The sequence below is a fragment of the Podarcis muralis genome, chromosome 16 (assembly GCF_964188315.1).
Source record: "Podarcis muralis chromosome 16, rPodMur119.hap1.1, whole genome shotgun sequence".
NCBI classification, from domain to species: Eukaryota; Metazoa; Chordata; class Lepidosauria; order Squamata; family Lacertidae; genus Podarcis; species Podarcis muralis.
Window position 1 is genome coordinate 27,257,939 of NC_135670.1, and position 12,604 is coordinate 27,270,542.

At 50.2% G+C, this 12,604-nt stretch overlaps 1 protein-coding gene across 5 annotated transcripts in view; it reads right to left on the reverse strand.

Annotated features, from left to right (window-relative positions):
- Positions 1-12,604, reverse strand: part of CABIN1 (calcineurin binding protein 1) — a 57,447-nt gene that overhangs the window by 16,088 nt on the left and 28,755 nt on the right. For all 5 annotated transcript variants that reach the window (XM_028710834.2, XM_028710832.2, XM_028710833.2 and 2 more), the window contains exons 28-30: positions 12,177-12,493; positions 10,236-10,349; positions 2,723-2,886 (exon numbers count right to left, since the gene is read on the reverse strand). In XM_028710834.2, coding sequence (XP_028566667.2) covers positions 2,723-2,886; positions 10,236-10,349; positions 12,177-12,493 — 595 coding nt within the window. The remainder of the gene's footprint in view (positions 1-2,722; positions 2,887-10,235; positions 10,350-12,176; positions 12,494-12,604) is intronic.

Genomic DNA, 12,604 nt, shown 5'->3' on the forward strand with positions numbered 1-12,604 from the left:
AGTGGCAAGCAAAGTTCATGGAATACGCAGAAATGGCAAAACGTATGGGAATAATAAGATATCAAGAAGAAAGTGTTTTTATTAAAGAATGGGGATGTTATGTAGATTATTTAAAGAATCATTGTAAACAACTAAATACATTAGTAGGATTAATATAAATCAAGCATTTAAAATGTGATCTTGGGGAGAGAGTAAATAGAATTTTTAAAAAAAGATGTTAAGGGGCACGTGCAGTTTAATTAAAAGTATTCACTATGTAACCAGAGGAGGGGTGGAGGGAAGTCAAAATGAGAGATACAAATGTAAAGGAGGACTACTGTTGTTAAACTGAAAACTGAAAATATTTTTTTAATAGAGTATTGGATAGAGGAGGACTGCAATGCAGCAGCACTCCATGCAGGGGGGGCAGGGGGGGTCACAAAGCAGCCCTCCATGATGGAGGCTCTGCATGAGCAAAGGCTCTAAGGAGAAACTTGGCCATTTGGCAGCCATGGAAGCAAAAAGACAGCCTAGAGAGGAGGGCGAAAACTTAGCCTGTTTCTGCCTGCTGGCAGTGACTGGCAAGTGAAAATCACACAAGGACAGTCACACATGTTCTGGATGTTTTTTGCCAGTTAGTTAGTTAGTTAGTTGTTCAAAACTTTTTTTAATATTGTGTTTTAATGTTGTAACCCATCCTGGGACCTTAGGGTGAAGAGAGGGTAACAAATGATGACGATGACAACAGCAGCAGCAGCCGTAGTAGGGGCAGTAGTAGTCATAATACTATTACTACTAATATATATTTTATTGTATTTGCAGATACTGCTGTGAACTGTATTTGTATTTTATGTGAGTGGGCAGTATATTTTTATAAAATAAATAAGTTAGATTGCTTTCCTAAATGTCAGCCATTGCTATAGCTTTTTTCATTGGTTAAAAAACCCAAAAGGAAGGAACTGGCAAGATCCTCACCAAACAACTAAGTGAACATTGGGCCCTACGACTGCCACTCTGAGGTTCTTCGCAATCAAGAGGCATTTTCAATTTATGAAAAACAAAAACAAGGGTTAGAGACTTGCTTGCTTGTTTAAAAAAAAATGAAATCTGGGAATTTGGGGGTTCTGGCTTATCCAGTATGGGAGGTACGGAACTGATAAACTGTTTCTCTTGCCTGCCCCCCTTTCCCCCTATACCATAGCACTGCTCTACCACGCTGGCTCCCTGAACCACTTTCCACCCAAAGAACCGGCAGCAGCTAGAAGCCAGCAGCGATGTGGGTGGAAGATTTCTTCCTTTTAGAAATGCATTGTTTCATAAAATTAATTATTAGCACAATGAATGCACACAATACATGCCAAACTGGGGAACTGGAAGAGATGTCAGTCAAATCTAACATAAAGCGGTTATTAACTTTTTCCAAGGGGCCATCCCTAGGAAGCAGATATATTTATGGGCACAGCTGTTAACCCACGCTAAATTTAGTATGCTGGCACTCTTCAGAGCCTTCATGTGTTTTTCTTGAAATCTAATCAATTTTCAAGCCGTCCAGAAAACATTGATTCTGCAGCAAAGCTTGAATTGAATATGCTTGAATGTAACGTTTAAACCACACTTCATTGATTCCACCCCCTCCCCCAAATGAAATATTTCAGTTCACCTGCTTTTGGCCACTGGAAGGTGCTCAGCCTGCCTCTTGACTGAGGGGTGCGCAGGGGATTGAGACCCTTACCATTGTGGGGAAGGGGCCAGAGTGCAGGGGGAAGGGGCCTGCTTTGCCTGGAGAAGGTCGCAGGTTCAATCCTCATTGACATCTCCAGTCAGTGCAGGCGATATTGAGTCCATCTATCTCAGTATGAGGCAGTGTCCTTATGCTGAGAACGTTAAATGTGGTCCTGAAAGTTGCTCTATTGAAAGGAAGCAGGACTGAGTTTCTTTCATTTAGCTCTGCTAAAAGACCTCGAAATCATTAAAGCCAGCAAAGGATCTACACCATCAGTTTATGGGGGCAAGGAAAGAGATCCCTGCGATGCCATCCAATGTACAAAATGAGAAAAAGCAAAAAGGATGTAAATATGGAACTGTTAACTGCTGTTGCTACTGTCAAAGAAAGATCTGAGGGAGCCTATCTGCGATTTTGATCTGTGACACACGCACACCACATGCTTCTCCAAAATGAGCACATTCCCACCTTAAGAGCTCAACTACTTTGAGCAGTCAAAGATGGAAGAGTGGCTTCTGAGGTGCTGGAAATGCAGTTGATATTATTTGCTGAACTCTTGTGGTGGGAAATAACTTCCAAAAGGCCTCCAAGGGCAGAAAAGCCAGGAACCAGTTCCCCGCTCCTCTGTAATCTCTATTCCCCCACCCTCACCTGTATCCTCTTCCTATCTTTCTGCTCCTCTCCTTTCCTGGAAAGGATTTTTAATATCCATTTTCAACACTGAGAGCAGCTCAGTGGGACCTACAAATGACAAGAGATTTGCAGGGTATATAGTGGGGAGGAAAGTGCCTGGATCTGGCCTTTGACAAACTGCTCTGCATTAAAGCCAAGATACAGCTTGTTCAGTCTAGACAGCGAGGCTTCAAGGCCGAAAACAAGCACTTTTGCAAACCAACCATTGTTATTCTCTAACTAATATATGTAAGAGTTAAGAAGGGTTTCAGCCACGGGGGTGTGTGCGTGTGTGTGTCAGCATCTTAGCATTTCAAGCCATAAACAAGAAGCCTGGGCCGTCCTCACTTTCCCTGGTCGGGGGTCCTCTGCAGCATAGATGAGACTTTCAGCAGGGTGTTGTAATCCTTGAGCTGCGACAAGACGTTGAGCAGAAGGACGATGGAGCGGTTCATGTGAGAGGCAAAGCTACCCGGGCGATCAATTTCATCCACGGGGATGCGCCAGATTCCCTGCACAGGGGAAGAAACCAGGAGGAAACCATCAACGGTGGGAAGCAGATATTGCAAGCGATAGGAGGGCTGTTTGGCCAAGGGCAACAGCCTCAAAGGGAGCCTCACATTTAGGCATTTTTTCAATTTTTGGCATTCGGTGAGTTTCACAACCTGTTTTTATGCACACCTGACCCAAATGTGGCACATGCTCACAGCTAAAACAGCATTTATGAATATACCTCATTTTATTTTTGATGCCTTGTTTTTGGGTTGCCACTTTAACTTTTATTCTCTCTAGAGCAGTGTTTCCCAACCTTGGGCCTCCAGCTGTTTTTGAACTACAATTCCCATCATCCCTGACCACTGGTCTTGCTAGCTAGGGATGATGGGAGTTGTAGTCCAAAAACAGCTGGAGGCTCAAGGTTGGGAAACACTGCTCTAGAGGGCCTCAAAAGCAGAAAGTGGCCAGGGCCTCTCTGGGTCTCTGAGGAGGCCTAGTGACAGCTTTGGACAAAAGTTTCTTCCCCACCTGCAGTTTCAATATATGAAATGCAACTGGAATTAATTCATTCAGGATTTCCAAGCTGAAACTGAAAGGCTTCATCAGGCCCAGAGAACATGTAAACAAACAAACCATGACATTCCATTGCAGGGCAGACATTCTTGATCTTAACTTTGTTATCCAAGACATCACGCAAAGGGCAAGTATAAGGACTTTTCTAGGCTTGAATAGAGCTATTTGCAGACCTGGCACAGCAAACTCCCCATGTAAAGGGAGGATTAAAAAATCCAGAGAAGATGCCCATTGAGGAGGTAATGTACACAGGACTCAAAGGGCTAAACAAACAGAAGTCCTGCAGGCCTGTTTTTTGTAAAAGGCTACACAAGTAATTCAGTTCCCAAGAGGCAACTGAATTCCCAGCCTTCAAGAAATGTTTTTTTAAACAAACGAGAGTCCACAAAATGATGGAAGATTAAAAAAAAGAAAGGAAGGTGAAGAGTGTGTGCTGTGTGCCATTAAGACACTACCCCATGGATACCCCATGGCACTTTTGCAACCACATTCTCACATAGTCCAAAGCTTCTCCTTGACTAATGTTCCATACTAACCATACATTCAAGGCGCCTTTGAGTGTGCCCCCAAAGAATCCTGGGACCTCTAGTTTACCTCTCCCAGAGCTACAATTCACAGTGCTCTGAATAAACTTAGTTCCCGGGATTCTTTCGGAGGGGGTGGGAAATGTGCTTTCAAAGAACAGACAGCTGCTGGCCCCCTGCTCTCCTCCCTGTATCCCTCCCTCCCTCGTTCTTTCCATCCTCCACCTCGGCTGGACCAATTGGGAAGGCTCTCTGGGGCACAGACCACAAACACTGGAGCAACCACCAGCAGCGCACCTCCGATCGGGCTCAAGGGATTTACAGCATCCCGAGAGCTTGGAGACAACGACTCGTGTTTCCAGCGGACCCACGGCACCGCCAGAGAGGTTTCAGAGAAGGAGCCTCTCCGGGGCTCCACGCCCGGCCAGCGCTCCGTCGTTTCCTCACCTACACCTCCCTGCAAGCCCCAGCCAGCTCCGCTTTCCAGGGCCGGAAAGAGCCGCGCATTTCTTCCCCTGGGAAGTCAGAGCAGCAGAGCTGCGCTCGGCGGCCCGTCGGAGAGGTGACGCCGACTCGTCTTCCTCGTCAGCCGCTGAGCGGCGGGCCAAGCGATCGGGCTCCCCGGCAGGTGGCGGGCGCAGGGAAAGCTCCATCGGCACCTACGCAACCTAAACCAAGGCGACGGTAGCCGAGGAAAGAGAGCCGCGTCGCTGCTAACTGGAAACCCGCGCGATTTGCAGGCGGAGGCGGCGCTCCGCTCGGCAGGCCTCCTCCTCCTCCCACGCAATCCGGCCAGCCCAGGGGCCGCCCCCCGCCCGCCTCCCGGGGCTTTCCCCGCAGTCCCCCGTCCAAACAAGGCCGGGCGCTGCGCAGCCGAGCCCCGAGGCTACCTCGAGGCGGGGGCTTCCCCTTCGCTCGCTTGCTCTCACCATGCTGGGCGCAGGGCGGCTCCCGGCAGCTGCGCGCCCTGGTGGTGGTGCTGGGGCTGGCCGCCCGCAAGGCCGCCTCCTGCCGCGCCCCGAAGAAGGCTCCCCCGCGGCGGCGCGGAGGCGAAGCGGCAGGCCCCGCGGCGGCAGCGGGAGCCGCCGCGCTGCCCATCGCTGGCGCTGCCATCGGGGGCTCTTCCCCGAGACGGCGCCCGTCACGTGGCTCTCCGCCCCCGAGAAGCCCCGCCAGGAAGGCAGCCAGCCAGCGAGAGAGAGAGGAGAGGCGGAGCTCCCCGACACCCCCGCGCCGGAGGGAAGCCAGAGCGCAAAGCCAAGCGGCGGCGCCGCCAGCTTCTGCCTCGGCCGGGCTGCGCAAACTTCGCTCTCCCTCTCCTCTAGGGCACCCCACCAACGTCACCGAGAAGGACCTGCTGTAGCACCGGGGCCGCCGCCCGATTACCCCCCTTGGGCACCTGCTCCCCCCTTGGGCACCTGCTCCCCCGAGCGAAGTGGCCGCGCAGCCAGGAAAACACGCGTCGCCTCTCCGGGGCACTTTCGGGTTCCAGCGTTGCCTGCAGCAGCAGCGGCAGCTCTGCCCGGCCTTTGAAGGCTTCCAAGAATTTCTGGCCCGTTTCACGCTTCGCTCAGCCAAAAAAACCCCCACCTCCGCATGGAACCAGGCACGGAGGAGAAAAAAACTTCACCCCAGGTCGCTTTTTGGGGGGAGTCACCTGTTGTTTCTAGAGCTAACTCTCTCCAACTCCCACCGAAAGGCTTCGCTCAAGGCCCCAACAAGAGAACCCAGGCGATCTGTTTGTTTTTTGGGTTTGTTTTTTTTTAAACCAGCAAAATCTCCTGCCTGACCTGCACCCAGCACAACACCGACGCTATCTGCAGCAGCCAACTTGGTGGCAACAGTCTTCAGAAACTTGATTGGGTCATGAACGCAGCTGATTTCTAAAACGTGACTCACAGTTTGAGCCCAGATCCCATTTTTCTTTTTAAAATCTCCCATCAATTTTCAGTTTCTCCTTGTCCGTTTCTGTATAACACAGTTATACAATACAGTGGTACCTCGGGTTACATACGCTTTAGGTTACAGACTCCGCTAACCCAGAAATAGTACCTTGGGTTAAGAACTTTGCTTCAGGATGAGAACAGAAATCGTGTTCCGGCGGCGCGGCAGCAGCAGGAGGCCACATTAGCTAAAGTGGTGCTTCAGGTTAAGAACAGTTTCAGGTTAAGAGCGGACCTCTGGAACAAATTAAGTACTTAACCCGAGGTACCACTGTACTATTATTAGAGGGAGACTTTCAGGAGCCTTCTCTATACGTTGGATGAAAAGAGCAGTGCCATTAAGCCAGATTCTGGAAGAATAAGCAGCATCTGCCCCAGCCAAGGCTATTGCAACCTGCTCTAGGAAATAAGATGGACTGCAGAAGCCTTCATCCACCTAAGATGGGAAGCCTAAATCGCTTGGCAATTAGGAGGATGCTAACGATGAAAGCAGAATCCCAACTACCTGAACCTCCTTAGAGAAGTACCAATTTCTCAGCACCTTTTTATCCCATGAATATTTTGTGGGGGGGGGGGGGGGGGGAGAAAACAGTGCCACAGCGGCTGACATTGTGCTGACAAACCAGAAGTGGAAAGGATGGGCAGCTCCTAAACCCATTCCTGACAGTAGTTCATTCTTATAAAAAGAGGGCACGTTACTTAGCTACTGTTCCCGAGGGAAAGGCTGGCCCAACACACACATACACTAGACACAAGTCAGGGCTCATATCTGCATAACTGAACTTGATGACACAATTGCACTGATCTGCAGATCCTATCCCAAGCGCACCTCATGGGGAATCCTTGCCTCGTTCCTGCTTTCTGACAGGAAATCATAATATGACCTCAACTTAATTGTCCACTGAACAGGCGGACAAGAGGGGGGAGGATTTGCCCCTCTGTGCAGCCACAAGACACAACTGCACATCTGCAGCGTAGCATCTTTCTGTTTAAGTGCAAAAAAACCCCATACATCACAATTCTGTTTTCAAATCCACTTCAATTAGTCTTTAAATGGTTCTTATCCATAGATGATAAAATTTACATTCTAAACAAACTTGAAATGTCTGCTAGGAGTAAGCCCCTAGTGCTAATGGAACAGACGCAACAAAAAGCCTGAAGAATGATAATTGACCCAGCAATGGTAGCAACAGAACAAGATCAGAGAAGGAGGAGAGAGAGTATAGCAGACGCAAACTTCTCCACCCAGCCCTCAAACTACCCTTGACTAAAATCCCTGTGAGCCAAGACAGGAGCACCCTTCCTTTGGAGCTGAGAATTGGGGTGAAGCCGGATACCCTCCGCAGACCAACCATAAGAAACATCCTGATAGGTCCCCATGTTCCTTTCTCTGCTGGTAGAGAAGTGTCTCCACTCCACGGCAGGAGGAAGTAAATAAGGAGCCCCAGAATCCCAGAGCAGGCAGACCCCTACCTACATAGCACAGGGCCGTCAGCAACACCGCCACATCGGCAAAGGGGAACCTGTCTGATGCAGTGAATGGTGAAGTCCAGGTAGCCCCCCTGTAGATTTTCTTGAGGGGAGGCTGATATCTGAATCCTGCCGATGGGCACCAACATCACCCCTGGTAGAGAGTGGCCTGTGATCCCCTATGAGGCTGCACCTCATAAGCTAGCCCAGCTTTTCTCAACCCTGGGTTCCCAGATGTTGTAGGACTACCACTCCCATTATCCCCCTCTGCTGGCTATGGAAGATGAGACTTTTAGCCCAACAACATCTGGGAAACCAAGGCTGGGCTAGACAGAGACTTGCTGACTTTGAACTCCTCTTACCCCCCATGGTGCATGAGTGAAGACAAACGATGGGCTGTCAGGGACTGGGAAAACGGCTGTATGTTGAATGCACTTTCAAATGGCCCTGCATATTTGAGACTTCTTGGGATGGAAAAACACTGCACTGCAATCTGTAGGAGCCAGAGCTGACTCCAGGCTGTAACACCCCCATTTCTCATGGCACATGCAGAGGTGAGTGTGGATTGCAGAAGTATCAAACCCTGACCCTTTTCTGGCAGAAATAGCTGCAAGGAAGGAGTGTTTGAAAGATGACAACTGGCCCAGGGACACTGACCCGGGGGCAAGGCGATATCCTGACTCCTAATGGCGGCAGCGGTGGCAGAGAAAGGAGGGGAATTGGCTGGTTTCCCTCCAGGCTCTCCCACACAGTGAAGCAATTCCAACCCCGACCCTTTAAGGGGTTGGGGGCGGAAGGCTGCTGAAAAGGCTCAGCGGAGGAGGAAAAGGGATTCTGGCGGCAACAGCAGCCACACATTTCACGCATCCCTCCCTGGCAGACCTAGAAAATTCTGTTGATGAAGAGGTAAAAGATGACGGGAAGGTTTGAAGATGATGAAGAAGAATAAGAAGGGGGGATGGGTTCTTCCTCCAGCTTGTCTCCCGGGGGCGAAAGTGAAGAGCACCCCAGCGTGGCACAACACTGGGGAAAAGACCAGACCCCAAGGATTTAGCCCTGCAGCAGAAGTCACAGGCAGCAGTGTGGATCTATTTCTTTTTTACACGGTGCTCTCATAAATGTTTTATAGAATATGGCACCAGGCATAATATACACAATCTACAACACAGCAGACGGAGGAACCCTTTGGCCAACCCTCTCTTGCTCTGCTTGGTTGTTGTCCATGTAAAGTGAAATAATCCACAAAAGTGGGGTGCAAGTCATGGACCGTATGGAGGAAGTTGATCTGACAAGGCAAGGAACTAGAATTCACTGAGGCTCCAGAATAGCCGCCAGCATTTAGGCTTTGCTTTAAGGTGTGGAGAGAATGTTACATTTCTCTCCTCATTGCCCTTTATATCAACCCTGCAATAAAAACCATTTTACAAATCACCATCAGACATGAAGGCAACTTAAGTGTTGCAAAATCTCTTTTTCTCTCTTCTACATACACACTTTTTCATTTTTTTTGCAAGTTCTGCTTGGTTCGGTGTTGCTTAAACTCAGGTGCATTTGTCAGCTCCCCTCAATTCCTGTTTCTGCTTTTATATTTCAGTACTTATTGACAGGGGGACACGGGTGGCGTAGGGCTTGCCGATCAGAAGGTCGGCGGTTCAAATCCCTGCAACGGGGTGAGGTCCCTGCTCCTGCCAACCTAGCAGTTCGAAAGCACGTCAAAGTGCAAGTAGATAAATAGGTACCGCTCCGGCGGGAAGGTAAACGGCGTTTCCATGAGCTGCTCTGGTTCGCCAGAAGCGACTTAGTCATGCTGGCCACATGACCCGGAAGCTGTCTGCGGACAAACGCCGGCTCCCTCGGCCTATAGAGCAAGATGAGCGTAACAACCCCAGAGTCGTCCGCAACTGGACCTAACGGTCAGGGGTACCTTTACCTTTTACTTATTGACAGAAGTGAGAGATATGTTATTAAATAGCAGCAGAAGCAACAGCTTCAGAGGTGGAGTTGCAGCTGCCTCATCCAAGGCTTAACATCAGTGTGCATACGCACACACACAGAGATTCAAGAAGAACCAACTGCCTGAGAGGAGAAAGTTGGGGGGGGGGGGATTTTCCCATGTGGCCAAAGCAGAACCTTTAAGAGCAGGAGCTGGGAGCATAGGACTTTCCCAGTCACCATGGCCTCATTTTTTTCTTTAATCTTATGTGTGTGTTTTAATTTTCTTTCTGTGGAGTACTGCTATCAGGCAGAAAGGCAGGGTAGCAGCATTTTAATTAAAGAGAAGAGCCTGTAAGACCCCACCACAACCTTCCTCAGGCAGAGCCTCTTCTCCCTTCCAGGGGCCAACTAACCAGTCATTCATTCATTCATTAAGTTCTTTGTGCTAGCCAAAGGCCATGACAGCTACTAACCAGTCAACAAGCCCTCTCTACTGCAGACAGCTTCATTCACAAGTCCACCTCATGCACATGTGGGAGAGCAACAGAGGTTTGCTAACAGGGTTCAAGCAGCTTCCTTAGTTTGGCCAGAAACTCTTGGGAGCTCAAGATGTGTGCTAGCCACTGAATGGGAAGGATGTCAAGACCCTTTGCCCTCCCCTTGGATCTCTCCATGCAGGGGAAGAAAGCAGTTGTGCCTCTGTTAAGCATCGCTCCTGTGTAGGGAACACATTTTGCTTTGCTGCAAATTCTTCTCTGCTTTGAAGGTTGCCTCCTAACAGACTTACCTGATGAAAAGGAGATGTAAAATGAGAAGGGGGGGGGGGGAATTAGCTGCTCAGAGGGCACTCTTAATTGGGTGGTATACAAAAAGATGTAAACACAAACAAACAGCCACAAGTTTCAGGTACAGGCAACTTACATTGAAGAAATTGGTCTTGTTCCTCTCGCAGAAGAGACCCTGTGCTGGCATGTGCTTCAGCTGCTGCCATGGGAGACTGCTGCCTAGCAACACATCGCGAGCCCACTGAAGATTCTATATAGGACAGCGCAGGGGAAGCAGGAGTTGGAGGGAGAGAGGTGGAGGGGATGTTTGGTTACTGCAGATGAAGCCTCGTCTTTCCTCCCTTCCTTTCCTCTCCCACTGCTCAACCAGCACATCTGCCACAGCCTCCCCCTGCCCCTTAGGCCCCCAGGCCTGCCTTCCTCCCCTCCTCACAGTTAAGAATGTTTGTGAACATCCCAAGACAACGCAGCAGCTCCCTCAATGGCACCAGAGGGGAGGGTGCTCCGTGCAACAACCAGTGTTTAGTCTCACATTTGGTTCAATGAGGTGATGGAGAGCATGTATATAGCCATGCAGAGAAGCCTCAGGAGAGGAGGGTTGAGGACCTCCTCGTCCAGCAAAGGACCAGCCTCATTTTTACCAGAGACCAAGCACCCAGTCCCCGGACCACTACCTGGGAACAAGCAGGGGACACATCCAGTGCTCCTCCATGCTGAACAACCACAAAATTTGCCTCCCCGCTCCCCGATATTGCCAGGCTTTTGTAGTACAGTTGAAATACATACTCTCAAATTGCCAGCACCCCCATAACTCCAATTTCTCAACAGCCCTCCCCATCCTGGTGCCCTCCAATGTTCTGGACCCACTCCTGGCAGCCCCACCATTGTACCCTGTGCTGGCTGGGGCTGATGGGAGCTGTCTGGAAGCCCTCTGGAGGGCTCTAGGTGGGGGAAGGAAGCCCTGATCGGTTGCTCACCTCAACTGAGCATTCTTATTGCTCCTGTTACTTTGAATACTTAGAGAGACACAAACCTCCTCATCAAACTGCGTGAACACCGAGAGTACAACAAGACTTCCAAGGCGAGCTTGGAAGCCTTGAAAGCAAACAGAAAGTCAGGCAATTTTGGGGAATTGTGTGCATATAAAACATCAGCTGAGCTGTGCACCTGGAATCCAAGCACAGAGCACAGTGCAGGATTCAGCTGCCTGGTAGCTCTCCCTCTTCCCTGAGCCTGTTTCTTTGTAAACCAAGCGCTTATTGGCTCCTGAGACACAGGCCTGCTTGTACAAGAGAGGCTGATGCCTGGCAAAATTTCAGAAGCTGGGGAGGGGGCATGAGATGTTTCATAACTAGGAATGGGTCTTTCAGTGCCTAACAGCTCCTTCCTCCTCACCCTACCACCACCGGCCAAAGCAGAAGCAGTAAGTGAGACAAAGGTGAAGTATGCTGAATTCATACAATTTCTCACAGGTTGCAGGGTTTAGCTGTTCTGAACACACAAATGGGACGTCGTCATACAGAATTAGTTATTTAGGTGCAGAACTTCCAGGAGGTCAGAGGCAGCAAACGGCTCCAGTGGGTATCCCTCTTACCAGCCACATCACAGCCAATACAACGGCCAGCACAGCTACACTAGACGTGCACGCTCAGCAGGCAGTCACTACAGGGACTGTGCTAACATTGCTCTGTCATATGGACACTGCAAAGTCAGCTTCTCCCTGTGGAGGTTGAAGGCGGGGAGCAAAGGAGCAACCCCTGCTCATTCCAGGTTCTAACTCACAGAATCATGCAGGGGCAGCTGGTTCTTGCTTTTGGGTAAGGCCAAACTGGAGTGATGCTGCAGCAGAGGGGATTTTGATTTCGTCCCAGAAGATCTTGAGAGCTCCTGGTTGCTGGTGTTGCTCCTCCCAGTCCCAGAGCAGAGGCTTTCCCCACCACAAGGCATTGCTGCTACTGCTGCTTAGGGAATGCCACCTGCCCATCACCCACAGGGGCTTTAGGCCTGGACAGTGAGAAGAGCAATGTCACATGAGAGGGGCAGCGCTCAGCCCTACTCTCCCACCACCACCTCTTACCTTATGGGTTGTGCTGTAGGCATAGAGGTAGGCCAGCCTGTAGAGACTCTTGTAGTGCTGAGGGAAGCGGCTGAGGCAGAGGCGGAAGGAGGTGATGCAGTGCTCCGTCAGGAACTTGCGCTGCTCCTCCAGGTCCACAGGGAGGCTCTGGGGAAACTGCTCCCCACTGGGCACAGCCCGCCGCTTGGTGTCCCACTGGGAAAGCGAGGGGGCAGGGGCTTTGGGGGGGACCCCGGGCGGCGGGGCCTGATGGTCCAGCTTCTGCTCAACCACATGGCAGGACTCTGAGCTCTCCAAGGGCTGCTCCTCTGGCTTCCCTGGAGTTGTCAAAACAGATAGGGCAGCATAGGCATCACACAGAAGCCACCATCTTTCTTCCTCCGTCGAAGGATGTTACAAACCGCTAAAAAAAACCCACAACTTTGAAG